The sequence below is a fragment of the Lampetra fluviatilis genome, chromosome 18 (assembly GCF_964198595.1).
Source record: "Lampetra fluviatilis chromosome 18, kcLamFluv1.1, whole genome shotgun sequence".
Lineage (NCBI taxonomy): Eukaryota > Metazoa > Chordata > Hyperoartia > Petromyzontiformes > Petromyzontidae > Lampetra > Lampetra fluviatilis.
The window spans coordinates 11305745-11322147 of record NC_136292.1 but is presented as its reverse complement, the minus strand read 5'-3'; the positions used below and the strand labels follow the sequence as shown (position 1 = coordinate 11322147).

The 16403-nt window shown below is 47.4% G+C and overlaps 1 protein-coding gene across 1 annotated transcript in view; it reads right to left on the bottom strand.

Moving 5' to 3' along the window:
• Window positions 1-15113, bottom strand: part of LOC144937231 (myc box-dependent-interacting protein 1-like) — a 35914-nt gene extending 20801 nt beyond the window's left edge. The window contains exons 1-4 of the mRNA XM_078864610.1: window positions 14988-15113; window positions 12896-12976; window positions 10169-10223; window positions 81-175 (exon numbers count right to left, since the gene is read on the bottom strand). Of these exons, the coding sequence (XP_078720736.1) occupies window positions 81-175; window positions 10169-10223; window positions 12896-12976; window positions 14988-15065 (309 nt within the window). The 5' untranslated portion in view covers window positions 15066-15113. The remainder of the gene's footprint in view (window positions 1-80; window positions 176-10168; window positions 10224-12895; window positions 12977-14987) is intronic.
• Between the last annotated feature and the right edge of the window lie 1290 nt (window positions 15114-16403).

Below are 16403 nucleotides of genomic sequence, written 5' to 3'. Positions count from 1 at the left end.
GACAGTTCGACACGGCTGTAATTTTTTTCATTATAATTTCTTCTGGTGGCAATTCTATCAAGTGTATGATCAATGCTTACCTGTGAAATGTCTTTGACATCTTCTTTTCCATACCAATCAGGCTCATACATATCGAGGAGAGCTTCGTTCATTTTCTTAGACGAGTCGTGCATTTCTAAAGAAAATCAAGTTACGGTGAGAGTCAAGCCAAGTCTGTACAACTGTTAAGACGGATAACAATCTCTCATACTCCTAACCGTTGCCCCCTCTCATTGTGCACAATACCGTTTCTTTTTAACACGTAGGCTTTCGCGACCAATATTATTCATAATCAACGTTTTTGGGTTTAGATCGCGTTATTTATAAATGTGTCGTAACCCTCCACCACCCGACATGGCCAATCAGTAAAAAAGTGTCACGTTGACAAAAGACAAATAAATTTCGATTTAAAGCTTTCGTGACTGCAGGGATTCATCTTCTTGGTTCTTTCGGTAAAGTCACGTAGAAGGGAAGTAATAAAATAATAAAAATAAAACATAATAAAACAATTCTCACGACGTTTCGGCCACAACGCAAGCAGCCATCCTCAGGCGAAGAATGAAACACCCCAAGCTTGGAGCGTATATTTAAGCTGGGTTAGAGGGGGGGGAGGTGGGAAGAAGAGCGCCTAAACAAAATAATTTGCATATCAAGAGGAATTCAGCATATGGAAAATGCGTAGGAGGTGGGCGGGGGGGGTTCCAAATCAATACTATGCCCGTGCATTATGCAGGATTAGCAGCATCAAAGGGGGGGGGGGAAGGGGGGGAGCATTAACAAAGGAAAGGAATGTTAATAGTATGTAGCTGTAGTTACTAAACAACCACGTAAAAAACTACAGTATAAACTGCATGACAAACTAAAGTATAAACTACATAGCATCATCAGTAAACTTACTATACTCTACAATAAGCTGAGTTACTAACAGTAAGTAATACATGAAAAAATTCTACGTTGTAAAAAATTATATAATATGCTTCCATCTAAACTTTATTCTCTTACATCACACGCGTCTATACCGTACTATATACTTCCATAGGCAAAACCAACATTAAATTACATACTGTATTGCTATAAACCACCCTATACCTTATACATTTTTAATATAACACTATGTATTATTCTACCCACCCTAATGTGTATCAAAATGGTTTATTACGTCCTTCCAGTGATTGCTAAGCCAGAATCCATCTTCTCGGTTAAAATTGTCTCTGTGTTTGTAAATGTGGATCGCCTCATGTACGAATCTCTCATGATAGCCAGATGGCTTGCAGAGAACCTCTGTCTTGGAGAAGTCAATGTCATGTGAGCCCACTGAGTTGTAACAGTGATCTGCCACGGCTGAGGTGTTTGTCCTACAGTGTTTCAGGTCAGCTTTATGTTCACGGATGCGGTCCGAGACATGTCGTTTGGTTTCCCCAATGTAACTGCTACCACAGAGGCAACTTAGTTTGTAGACACCAGGGTACTGTATGTCTGGAACCACATCTTTTACAGACGGTACCAGATCACGGATTTTATGTACTGTGTTGAATCGGACCTGGATCTTGTGTTTAATCAGGATTTTGGAGATCTTTTTTGTGACCCCAGCAATGTAGGGTAAGGTGATGGTCTTGAAAGGCTCCTCAACAGGATCCTTCTTGGTGGTTGGAGTGATGGCTTTGCGGATTGTGTAGTCGGAGTAACCATTAGCCTTAAGAGCTTGGCGTACGTGTTTGAGTTCACTGGAAATGTGTTCATGGTCGGAGATGCATTGGGCTCTATGATATAGAGTCTTGATGAGGGAATTCTTCTGGGATGGATGGTGGTGGGAATCCGGTTTTAGATAAGCATCCGTGTGGGTGGCTTTCCTGTAGACAGAGTGGCTCATTGAACCATCAGGTCTCCTTTTGATTAGGACATCCAAAAAGGTAGCTTGCCATCATTTTCGACTTCCATGGTGAATCTGATGGCTGGGTGTATGGAATTGATATGGTCGAGAAATTGGTCTAGAGCAGGCCGGCCATGTGGCCATACACCCAGCCATCAGATTCACCATGGAAGTCGAAAATGATGGCAAGCTACCTTTTTGGATGTCCTAATCAAAAGGAGACCTGATGGTTCAATGAGCCACTCTGTCTACAGGAAAGCCACCCACACGGATGCTTATCTAAAACCGGATTCCCACCACCATCCATCCCAGAAGAATTCCCTCATCAAGACTCTATATCATAGAGCCCAATGCATCTCCGACCATGAACACATTTCCAGTGAACTCAAACACGTACGCCAAGCTCTTAAGGCTAATGGTTACTCCGACTACACAATCCGCAAAGCCATCACTCCAACCACCAAGAAGGATCCTGTTGAGGAGCCTTTCAAGACCATCACCTTACCCTACATTGCTGGGGTCACAAAAAAGATCTCCAAAATCCTGATTAAACACAAGATCCAGGTCCGATTCAACACAGTACATAAAATCCGTGATCTGGTACCGTCTGTAAAAGATGTGGTTCCAGACATACAGTACCCTGGTGTCTACAAACTAAGTTGCCTCTGTGGTAGCAGTTACATTGGGGAAACCAAACGACATGTCTCGGACCGCATCCGTGAACATAAAGCTGACCTGAAACACTGTAGGACAAACACCTCAGCCGTGGCAGATCACTGTTACAACTCAGTGGGCTCACATGACATTGACTTCTCCAAGACAGAGGTTCTCTGCAAGCCATCTGGCTATCATGAGAGATTCGTACATGAGGCGATCCACATTTACAAACACAGAGACAATTTTAACCGAGAAGATGGATTCTGGCTTAGCAATCACTGGAAGGACGTAATAAACCATTTTGATACACATTAGGGTGGGTAGAATAATACATAGTGTTATATTAAAAATGTATAAGGTATAGGGTGGTTTATAGCAATACAGTATGTAATTTAATGTTGGTTTTGCCTATGGAAGTATATAGTACGGTATAGACGCGTGTGATGTAAGAGAATAAAGTTTAGATGGAAGCATATTATATAATTTTTTACAACGTAGAATTTTTTCATGTATTACTTACTGTTAGTAACTCAGCTTATTGTAGAGTATAGTAAGTTTACTGATGATGCTATGTAGTTTATACTTTAGTTTGTCATGCAGTTTATACTGTAGTTTTTTACGTGGTTGTTTAGTAACTACAGCTACATACTATTAACATTCCTTTCCTTTGTTAATGCTCCCCCCCTTCCCCCCCCCCCTTTGATGCTGCTAATCCTGCATAATGCACGGGCATAGTATTGATTTGGAACCCCCCCCGCCCACCTCCTACGCATTTTCCATATGCTGAATTCCTCTTGATATGCAAATTATTTTGTTTAGGCGCTCTTCTTCCCACCTCCCCCCCCTCTAACCCAGCTTAAATATACGCTCCAAGCTTGGGGTGTTTCATTCTTCGCCTGAGGATGGCTGCTTGCGTTGTGGCCGAAACGTCGTGAGAATTGTTTTATTATGTTTTATTTTTATTATTTTATTACTTCCCTTCTACGTGACTTTACCGAAAGAACCAAGAAGAAAAAGACAAATAGTTCACTGCTTTAGCCCACCGGTGTGTTGAAGCGTGAAACCACAACATTTACAATTTGAGTACGACGTTTCGCTGGTAATTGCATCCAGCATCATCGGGCAATTCGCCACGCTTCAACACACCGATGGGCTAAAGCAGTGAACTATTTGTCTTTTGCCAACGTGACACTTTTTTACTGATTGGCCGTGTCGGGTGGTGGAGGGTTACGACACATTTATAAATAACGCGATCTAAACCCAAAAACGTTGATTATGAATAATACCGTTTCTGCTCCTTTTCCTTACTTGCCCCCTTTCACCGGAACAAACTTCCCCTCCACATCAGGCAAGCACCCTCCCCGTCTAGTTTCCGCTCCTCCCTCAAGAACAACCTCTTCTCATTGGCCCATCCTTCCCTCCATCCCGAGGTATCCTCGTAATTCCTGTACCCACTAACCTCCCTCCCCATACCCACCCCTATTTACCATACCACCGTTAGCTACCCTCATTGTGCCACTCATAACCCTCGTAAAGCGCCTCAAATAAAGGCGCTACATAAATATAAGATAAAATGCATGTCCGACGTGTGTTAGGGGAGCACTGCGTTCTGTTTGGCATGTCCCTCTCCTTGTTCCACGTTCTGGGAGGCTCTCTAGGAATAAAAACAGCTCCACGTGTTTTCTTGCTCTTCAGGAACTATTCGTGAAGAGGCTCCCAGTATGTGAAGCGAAACATCGGACATCACGCTGGACAATGTGCTGTACAACCCTACTAAATATCAGACAGTTGTAAAGCAAAACAACGCAATTTTAAGTGAGCATTATCATGAATCTAGATAACTCGAAATACAGAAAGTTATACCAAATTACTTACGTTAAAACATTGTGGGATAGCTATGGGAATAAGTGTTTTTCCTCTTTTTCTGGTAACAAAACTAAAACCTTTTTACAAGGAATCATGTCTGCATTAACCAAAATACTTGTGGTCAAAATGCAAACAAAAAACACACGCTGATAATATATGTGTAATGGGTTCCGGAGACACATGTAGAGGTAACTTCTTTATTACAATACAACACTCCAACAGTCCTGATCCTCTGTTACAGCCTAGGTACACAGCCTAGGTACACAGCCTAGATACTCTACTCTGGCTACGCTCTGGAACTCGCCCTCACAAGGTCGTAGAGTCGGGAGTTCCAGAGTCCCACCACTGGCTCTCACAGCGTCCCAGGGTCCTCCGATGGCTGGTCTTGGGTCTTGGGTCTTGAGCTACGACTCACCTAGATCGTCCAGGGAGCTCCGCTTTTATAACTAGTCCCCAACGAGGGGTGGGGCCGTGTGCGCCCCCAGATCTCCCACAGAGCACACAGAGCGCTCCCCCCCTTTGGCGGCGCCAAGGCTTAAGCGCCTGGGCCACCCGGGAATCCAACGCCTGACGCCAAAAGGCTTAAGCGTCTGACCCGCCTGGGAACCCACGCCTGGCACCAAGAGGCTTAAGCGCCTGGCCCTCCCAGGGTCCCAGAGCCCCCAGCAGCCCCTCCCTTCTTATGTCACTACATTACCCTCCTCTATGTAGCCTCCAGCCGTCCCGGCTGTCAATAATTAGAAAGTTTAAATTAACGAAAGGGAGAGAGAGAAAAAAAATACGCGAGCCTCAACAGGAAAAGAAAAAGAGAACAAGAAAGCAACCATAAATACCATAACCAACCTGTACAACTTTACACTATATACAAGCATCAATCAACAAAAAGGTGAAGCAATGACACGTGAACAAACGACCCGCGGCACACCTAGCCCTCCTCGGGATCCGCATAGAAAACGGGGAATTAACAACAACAAATATACAAATTCCGACGCGTTGGATGCACAACCACCGCATGGATGGCAGGGTTCCACACCACCCTGCCAGCCTCCCATCCGTCAGGTGGAGAGGAGGCGAAGACCAACATGTCGAGCATCCCTCTACACACACTAATCTGGACGTCTGTCTACGTCCCGGGTCGAGAAGTCGCACTTCAGGGCTGCTCCAGTATCTACATTTTAAAATATATATATAAAATTTACATGACACAAACAAAATAAATCTGCCTGCTCCTGCCCAGAAATGGTGGCTGCACGTGCGAACCGCATCTCCAAGGCATCCCGTGCTTGCGTCCCAGCAGCCCTCAATGAGGACCACCACCGACATTACATGTCAACCGTTAGCACCCCCCGCCTTTCCAACGTGGCGTCTCCATCCTAAAACCCCGCACGTCGGCCAAATCCGGGGGGAGTTTCCGTGTTACCACCACACCGCCTTTCCGACGCGGCGTCACAACCAGTAGCACGCGTCGACCATATCGGGGGAACTTCAACCCAGTCTCTCTCCAAGACTCGCATCGCAGCATATAGCTGTACCGACCGAGCTGAGACGACCCAATCTCTCTCCAAGACTCGCATCGCAGCATATAGCTGTACCGACCGAGCTGAGACCCAATCTCTCTCCAAGACTCGCATCGCAGCATATAGCTGTACCGACCGAGCTGAGACCCAATCTCTCTCCAAGACTCGCATCGCAGCATATAGCTGTACCGACCGAGCTGAGACCCAATCTCTCTCCAAGACTCGCATCGCAGCATATAGCTGTACCGACCGAGCTGAGACGACCCATCGTTCACTCCCTGCACAACATGCACCCTAACAACTGAGGGATACAGTCCCAACGTAACGGGACAACTACACCTGAACACCACGAATCTCCAGCCCACTGTTTCAACGCGCCTCGGAGTGTTTCAATCTCCGGGCCGTCAGGGAGAGCCTACTGCTCCAGACGCACCATGGAGGGTCTCAACCTCCGGGCCGTCAGGTCAAGCCGTCAGCGATTCCATGACGGGACCACACTCTCCGAGCCATGTGAGCGCACAGCCCACTAGGCTAGACATGCCACGGAGTATCTCTATCTCTGGGCTGTCAGGTCAAGCCGTCAGCCGTAACATGACGGGACCACAACTCTCGTGTTAGACACGCAACACACGCTGGGCCATCCTGGTCAGGATCTGCACCCCAAGATATTTGAGAGCCAGCATGACAATTCCAAATCCTTGGCAGCATGTCACCATCTCAAGATGAATGCCCCATACAGTATATACATCGTTAACAATGACAGCACAAGCTATACATTACCAATCACGAACAAAGCGCAATACAAACCATACATTGTTAACAATCACAAGCAAAGTTTCGCACACACATTGACAACACTCACGAGCGAAGCTCTACACAGTTTACCCAACAACAGTCACGACTCCCCGACGACAACGAAGAAAATGTCAACAAAAAAAATCATTAATCCGGAGCGCGTAAATGGACGAAGTGTCAGGGGCCTGGTCTCCCGACCTCCAACCTTTGGCCAGAGCAGCAAAGGCGGCGACCAGCGTGTCGGTCGATGTGCCGGCCCCGGCGCCGGTTACAGTAAGAATGGCGCCCTCACTGTCCGGTCGCAGCGCTGATAACGCGGTATGCTAGGTTGAAGCCAGCTGTCGTCCAGCAGTGAAGGTCGCAGCGCTGATGACGCGGCGTTGCTAGGTTGCAAACAGCTGTCACCCGGCGGTGAGGGACGCAGCGCTGATGACGCGGCGTTGCTAGGTTGGAAAGCGCTGAGCCCAGAAGTCACGTTGCTCCCAGCGGTCATTGCTCCCCCGGCAGAAGTGATGACACACCCGGATGTATTTGTGCCGGGAACGGCTGCGGCGGGATGGCGCGGCCGCTGCGCCCCCTCTCTCCCTCCTGTCTCCGCCTGTGAGCGACGCATGTCGTCCAGGATGGAGACGGTGGCGTGGAGCAGCTCAGTGAGGCGAAGCAGCGTTTCCTCCATTGCTGCTCCTGACGCTGGAGGAGGATCAGCAGGTGTGGTGGACGGCTGCTCAGCCGGCGGTGCGGCGTCGTTGTCGGCCCGAGTTGGCTGCCCCGTCGCCGCTTGCTCCTCGACATCGCCATCAGGACTGAAGGTACGTGGCTTACTTCTTGTCTCCATTGCCACTTCTGACGCCAAATGTAATGGGTTCCGGAGACACTTGTAGAGGTAACTTCTTTATTACAATACAACACTCCAACAGTCCTGATCCTCTGTTACAGCCTAGGTACACAGCCTAGGTACACAGCCTAGATACTCTACTCTGGCTACGCTCTGGAACTCGCCCTCACAAGGTCGTAGAGTCGGGAGTTCCAGAGTCCCACCACTGGCTCTCACATCGTCCCAGGGTCCTCAGATGGCTGGTCTTGGGTCTTGGGTCTTGAGCTACGACTCGCCTAGATCGTCCAGGGAGCTCCGCTTTTATAACTAGTCCTCAACGAGGGGTGGGGCCGTGTGCGCCCCCAGATCTCCCACAGAGCACACACAGCCCCCCCCTTTGGCGGCGCCAAGGCTTAAGCGCCTGGGCCACCCGGGAACCCAACGCCTGACGCCAAGAGGCTTAAGCGTCTGACCCGCCTGGGAACCCACGCCTGGCGCCAAGAGGCTTAAGCGCCTGGCCCTCCCAGGGTCCCAGAGCCCCCAGCAGCCCCTCCCTTCTTATGTCACTACATATGCATTGTCCTTGAAACTGATTGGTGCACACCAGAGACGGCTTTCTTTTGAGCCTCGTCTCAATTGCTGCTAGACCAGAGGACGCCAAAAGGCGTACAGCTCAAAGACAATGCCACTATCAAAGTAATGAGGGCTCGGGGTGAGCATCTACATGGTAATCTAGCAGAGTGAATGAAGGGATGGTGAGGTATGGTCACATCAATGACACCAGCCATGATGACCTCGTGACCTTGACCCTTGAGCTTCACCCTTCATCATGAATGTGCAATGCTGTGTACCAACATAAGTATCGTGCAAGGAAAAACACTAGCTTTGGAATACACTTGGGCTGATTAATTAGCGGGGCTTATGTCAGAGATGACAAACTGCATCACGATGATTGACGGTGACAGTCTGGTGCATTGACCTATGCCATTGGAGATTTAAAGGCCAAACAGAAGAGCTGGTGTTCGTAGCAAATGCAAGCATGAGGATTTGTCTATTCCTCTAAATTTAAATATCACAGCGTCTTGAAGAAATTAAGAGATAGTGTAGTGACCAGCGCTCCTCCACTTTACAGTTTGAGCTACTTAAGCTCTAAGCTGAATTAAGATCTTGATGCTATTTTAAAAGCAGAGTTGGAAAAAACTGTAGCGTTTACTGTCATGTTAAATATAATTCCACTGGGTCATGGGAGTCGTACATAACCTCGGAATAAAATGTTAACACACAACAATAAATGTCGCGACACATACGCTATAGCGAAGACTTATAGGAGTCTCTGGTCGTCAATTGTTAATATCCTGTTTGTTAAGCAAAACCCATCTCCTAGCAATCAAAATGACCTACAACTTCAATGTTGTTTAACTTAACGGGCGCTTAAATTAACCACTTTTAATTAGAAAAGACTTTCTAAACATAATGCGTGTTAAAATATCGGGTATGTTATTTTCTCACGAAATATTACAACTCATTGGGGTACTTATTGTGTTGACCTGGATTGATGTTAGGCTGAATAGATCCCCAACTCAAAATTTGAACTCACAACCTTCTCATTATAGATGAAAATAAGTATAAGCAGAAGTCCGGTCTGTTTTTCCACATATGTAATACAATATTTTAGTACATCGGCTTTCAAGACCAATAGTATCCAGCAGCATTTGTTTAAGAAAGCACACTCTGGATTGGTTTCGACTTTCTCAGTCTCATCAGCAATCAGGCTTGTTAAACAATTATGTATCACTCTAAGCACAGCAGCACCCGCTCAAGTGATAATAAATAACTCCTTTTACTTGTGGCTATATTATCCATGGGACCAAAATTATCGAGGGTTGATATTTTTATTCGTGTGCCTATTTTTCTATTATCCGCGATTATCCACATTTTTAACCAGCGTATACAGTAAACCCTTACCCATCGCGGGGGTTTGACAATAGCTGCAATCAACAAATCCACAATCTGTATACTCAAAGGCAAATGGGACAACAATACGGAAAAAACGCCACCCCTACTTTTGTTATCTTACTTTACATTAACCCGAACATGAAACAGGAAGTAATTTTTACGTTAAATATGATTAATATTTTCTAGTGTTAAATATAACTCATAAGATAAATGAAGAAAGCTCGTGTGGCTAAATTCCACGACCTCACTGGAGGCTGGGAACACATGAACTGGGACCAGCGATGGAGACAAGATGGCGCCGCGTGTTTTGCTATGGCAGCAACATCGCGAGCAGCACAGTTACGATGCATGTAGGAATCACGCGGTCAACCACGACTGGTCGAGGCACAGGGGCGCTATCAGTGAACTTTACCTGGATACATTTGGTGAGAAACTGCAAAAACGTGATAGCTAAACATGCGAGGGAAGGGTTTGCTGTATTGTGAAATGCCCTGCCCATTATCCATGATTTTTTTGAGAGATAAGAAGAGGTCATTGGTACATTTATATTATTATTCACAACTGTGTTTGTGGAGAAGTCAAATAATACTCCTACAGATAATAGGATCTATGATATCCCCCCACCCCCAACATATAATGTAATTTTATTTTTACCTTTTACAGCATCGAGGTAGCCCCGTAGTTCCTTTTGCAGCTGGCTTCCTTCATTCTATAACGAGCAAAACCGACGTTTGAATAACACAGATTAAATTCCATATTCAGCAATCACATGTGAAAGCAACAAAATATATCTCATTGCACGAAAGATGAATACATATTTGACAATAATAATACAAAAAGTGTTCGATATTTATCAGCATTATTCATGTTTCCAAATGAACCAATACAACATGAAAATTATCTTTCCAAAGCACCACTCATATATCTGTAAACAAAACACCAATTTTCAAGTACATGGGTAAATGTAATTGTACCGTCAAGTCATTTGTCCAGGAACGCCTGACTGCAATTTTTCATGGTAAGGCCACATTATGAACCTTTCAAATCAAGGTTTAATCGATAAACCGCGTTTATAACTAATGAGTTCATTTATAGCCAGGCAGCGTTGACTACACACGTGTGTAATCCAGCACTGTGGAGGCATCAAGGAGGGTTGGTGGACCGCACAAATGTTGTGAATCTCCCTTCCCATTGCCGTCGAGGTGCCGTAACCCTGTCTCACCAGAAAAAAAGCTAGTACAGCAAATTTAGACTCCACCTGTTCTGTCTGTATGGGATCGAGTGTTTTACCCTCGCCTGTGTGGGTTTTCTCTGGGTGCTACAGTTTCCTCCAACATGTACAACCACTCCTTAATTGGCTGAACATATCGTTATATATGCGTCTCCTTTGTGTGAAATAGTTGCATAAATGACATTGCTATATACAAACTCAATATTATAATTGTTATATAATTTAATCAGGAAAGCCTCTCTGAGACTCAACGCTTTTTCAAGAAGGTCCTGCATTGGGATGTTTGATAAATTATTTTAATATTTTGCATGTGGGAAAAAGATGGGAGTACCCGGAGAAAAATGCACCCCGCATGCAAAGGGATAACACTCAGAGCTCCATGCACAGGCAGGTTCCTGAGCCCACTTGCTCCACTGCCACCTCCTGGCCAACTTGCACATCGGCAAGTTTCTGAGTTTCACCAATCTATATGATACATCGTTGATATAGCCTTTGCCTCCACAACTCTCAATTACAGACGGACACCACCACTCTTACTGCTGGGCCAAGCTATACGTAAGTAAATGCAACAATGCGTAAGGTGATTTCACGATTCCCCATTATTGTTAATTCACTCGCACTTGAGAACGTGAATCAATATTTGGCAGCTGACGAGGACGCGAACCCACAATTTTAGATTCTGCTGCCTCAGCGCTCTCACACAGACATTTGCCCTACGAGCTGCACAGTCACTTCCGCTCACCTATAATAGGCCAAGTTATTGGAGAATGGCTGTGGAGACAGATGATGAATTGGCTCGGCTTTTTAATGATGGAAGACTGAGTTATTAGTGATGCTTTCGAAAGCTCTAAAATCAATGTTTGATTCATTGTCAGGGTGACAGGCATGATGTCACAACAACAAATGTGCTGATGCTGCTGCTGTAGCCCTTACTGGCCAAGCTAATCTGCCAGTGCAGCATCATATTAGTCAGCACTTAGAACATATTCAGGGATAATCATGATAAAACATCAACTATCTGGTGAATAATTACTCAAAGAGCAACTTGTATATGATGTGAAATAATTGGTCTAAAAGTAGGTACATTTACTCATTTGTTACCAATAGTTTGAAAATGCACTGCGCCAAGATCCCGGCAACTTGTAATTTCTGGTCAAGGCTGAGTGATATCTGAACTGGTCCTGAATACCCACACTCCACAAACCTGCAGTGACCAACGTGGTGAAGTACAGTAAAACCTTGGATTGCGAGTAACTTGGTCTGCGAGTGTTTTGCAAGACGAGCAACATGTTTAAATAAATATTAATTTGATAAACGAGCGAGGTCTTGCAACACGAGTAGTACGTGAATTCGCTTTGTCTGCCGAGCGTCACGTGATCACAACTGATATACGAGTGCTTTGATATACGAGTGCTTTGGATTACAAACACGTTTCCAGAACGAATTATGCTCGCAATCCAAGGTTTTACTGTACTGTGAAATAACCCCCACGACGGATAAGGTGTGAGGAGGCCTTCATCTGGCAATGGATTTAAACAGAGCTAGAAATCAAATAATATTTGAAAGAAGGGTTTTGCTGGCTGGCTGGCTGCCTGGGGCACGGGTGTGCTAGTGCATGATGGTGACGTCACTGCGAACATCTGCGTGATGACGTAACCCGCATCCCACATCGTTAAGCGGGGTTCGTGCGTCGCAATGACGTAAGCCTCCCACACCCATCCTCTTACCCAGGCAGTGCATCCCATGCAAGAGCGCGGGCAGTGCTCGTTGTAAAAAAATATTAAGAAAAAAATGTGTCCCTGAATGTGGTGCATGTATTAAAATAGGCCTACTAACCACACCGACCAGTTAAAATAATAACATGAAATTCATCAACCAATTAGCCTTTTGGTCCCATGTCTTTCAGCAGTGTTTGTAAGTAAAACTCTCAAGCAGCGTTGACTTATCCGAGTCTCATCAAGAGGGTGCGCCCTATTATATACATGCTCTTACAGGCAAGCGTCCTCCGTGAATAACACTCAGAAATTCATAGCAGTCTAGAAACATTAATCTGGAGATGAAACAGACCCCCGTGTACATATTTAATCCTCCTAAGGATATCAACCTTCTGGTATCATCAATCGTGCGCCTGGGCTGCATGCAGTACATACATACTGTTTGTTGAATTTCTGAACTTGTTCTTCAAACTGCTGGTCTACTGTTTCATCAGCTTTACCCAGCTTTTGTAGAACCTGCGAGAAGTACAGAATTGTATTATTTGCACATAAGAGAATATTCACATTTTTTTAATGCCAATAAATAGCAAATACCGTATCCTCGGATTGTCAGTGGATATACTGTGGCCGACATATAATGAAGGGGGTTTGTTTCGAAGTCCCTTAAAAAATTAAAAAATATTTAAATCGCACTGCCAAAGATGTAAATTGAATAGCGTGCGGAGCAATAGTCAAATCTGTAAATTATGAGCACATTTCATCGCAACAGAATTATAGTGGAGGCTGGACAGCCATAAGTTTCAAATAAGACACTTACAGATATGAAAAAATCATTCAAGCTTTTGTGCATTATGGAAAAAAAATATTCGCAGGGCATGGGGAACTGCATTGTGATCCTCTTGCCTGTCAGCAGCGAGACAGAGACAACTTTTGGATAGGCGCAGAGCAATGCCGATCTCCATAACACAGGTTTTTTTGGTTAGATCGCGTTAATATAAATGCGTCGTTAAACCAGCCACCACCCGACACAGCCTATTAGTAAGGTTTGTCACGTAAACAAAACATGCTAATTCGTTACTAGTGCAGCACACCGGTGTGTCGGAGAGCAAATCCACAGCATTTACAATCGGAGTACAACATTTCGCCAGTAATGACAACTAGTATCATCAGGCGGATAGCCAGATTTTATGTCAGGTGGTGGCAGATTTAACGACACATTTTATATATTAACGCGATCTAACCCAACAACAAAAAACCCTGTATTATGGATATTGGTCGCGAAAGCCTACGTGTTAATCCAAACCAATGCTGATCTATTTTGGTATTGTGTCCACACTCCGTAGTATTTGCTGCTGCAGCACTGAATGTGCGTTTTAGATGTGGCTTGTGAATTTGGTGGTCTCAGCGATTATTATTTTGCTAACCAAAGGAATATTTTATTAAACGAAGATATGAACGGCCACACTCCAAGGGCACAACCGGAGAAAGACGTCAACAAACATGCAAACACATTTGTGTAGTCGGTGTACATGTAAGATAACGGAGATGGTGAGTATGAGTGGGTCATGTCCGTGTGATAAGACAGACGTTCCATTGTAAACTGGAGCAAGTTGATAGAATAACAATATTCTACGGCTACCCATTTAACCTATTATTACATTCTTACAAATGTGTCCTATTATATTTAATAATTTAACCTATTATTATGGTTCTGTGCATTTATTTTACCTTTATTCTATACTTTTATACATTCTTTGGCGATTCTGCTGCTGCATTGCCAGTGATGCACAAGCATAAATAACAAACAAAATATCTCAACGCATTCGTCAATAAGTGGGCTACAAAAGAAAAGCTACATAATAAGCGACGTTTCAGGCAATGGCCCTTCTTCACAGCACAAAGAGCGGTCAGAAATGTACCAATTTTTTTCCTTCAGGCAGCGTTATTGAATAGAGGCTTTTCTTTTAAGCTGTACTGATTTTTATATATTTATTACATACGTTGCAATACATTTACACGAAATATCGATATATTCAAAATCGCTAATCGTAACAGTGCGACATTTGCTCTTCGTGTAAACGGGGTTATCCTCGCAATGTGGATCATTACATCTTAAGCAGCCCAGCCCCTGAATTTACCCAACTACACAACACAATTCCGCTGGTGCCATCACTGACCCCGACCCTGACCCCAAGTGACCTCTGCTGACCTCTGGGGGTCACGCATCGCTAACTGCGGCCATGGCAACGGCTCGCAGGCCACACGCAACCCTCCCCTGGGTTAGCGGACAGGAGGAACTACACACCGAATGAAGCCCCCCCCCCCTCACATAAAAACTACGGAGATTCCCTTCGATGACGGCGCTCGTCACCACGGCAATGCGAGTTAACGGGAGGGGAAATACATTGCAAACATCCACGACATCACGCGAACGAACGGAGAGGCGGCTATAGCGAGGAAGGCCCGCCCCTTGCTGACACTGCAGGTTGCGTGCAGCCTGCCCGGGTGGCACCGTCTCGTCTCTCACCTTCTCCTGGGCGCGCGTGATCCGCTTCTTGGCGTGCTTGCTGAACATGCCCGAGCCCGTCTTGCCCGGGTCCGCCATGGCGAGGAGACGAGGATAATGATGATGACGCGGGGAGAGAGACTGGTCACGTGATGAGCCCCCCCCCCTCTACCCATGCATCATCCCCCTCACCCCCCCTCACTCCCCCACCCATGCACCCTCCCCCCACTACCCCTCACACCCCCCACCCATGCACCCCCCCTCACTCCCCCTCACACCCCCTACCCATGCACCCTCCCCCCACCCCCCCTCACACCCCCCACCCATGCACCCTCCCCTCACTCCCCCCACCCATGTACCCTCCCCTCACTCCCCCTCACACCCCCCACCCATGCACCCTCCCCCCACTCCCCCTCACACCCCCCGCCCATGCACCCTCCCCTCACCCCCCCTCACACCCCCACCCATGCACCCTCCACCCACTCCTCCTCACACCCCCCACCCATGCACCCTCCCCTCCCCTCACACCCCCACCCATGCACCCTCCACCCACCCCCCCTCACACCCCCACCCATGCACCCTCCCCTCACACCTCCCACCCATGCACCCCCCCTCACCCCCCCTCACATCCCCACCCATGCACCCTCCCCTCACTCCCCCTCACACCCCCCACCCATGCACCCTCCCCTCACTCCCCCTCACACCCCCCACCCATGCACCCTCCCCTCACACCCCCTCACACCCCCCACCCATGCACCCCCCTCACTCCCCCTCACTCCCCCTCACACCCCCCACCCATTCACCCCCCCTCACTCCCCCTCACTCCCCCTCACACCCCCCACCCATTCACCCTCCCCTCACTCTCCCTCACTCCCCCTCACACCCCCCACCCATGCACCCTCCCCTCACTACCCCTCACACCCCCCACCCATGCACCCTCCCCTCACTCCCCCCACCCATGTACCCTCCCCTCACTACCCCTCACACCCCCCACCCATGCACCCTCCCCTCACTCCCCCCACCCATGTACCCTCCCCTCACTCCCCCTCACACCCCCCACCCATGCACCCTCCCCCCACTCCCCCTCACACCCCCCGCCCATGCACCCTCCCCTCACCCCCCCTCACACCCCCACCCATGCACCCTCCACCCACTCCTCCTCACACCCCCCACCCATGCACCCTCCCCTCCCCTCACACCCCCACCCATGCACCCTCCACCCACCCCCCCTCACACCCCCACCCATGCACCCTCCCCTCACACCTCCCACCCATGCACCCCCCCTCACCCCCCCTCACATCCCCACCCATGCACCATCCCCTCACTCCCCCTCACACCCCCCACCCATGCACCCTCCCCTCACTCCCCCTCACACCCCCCACCCATGCACCCTCCCCTCACACCCCCTCACACCCCCCACCCATTCACCCCCCCTCA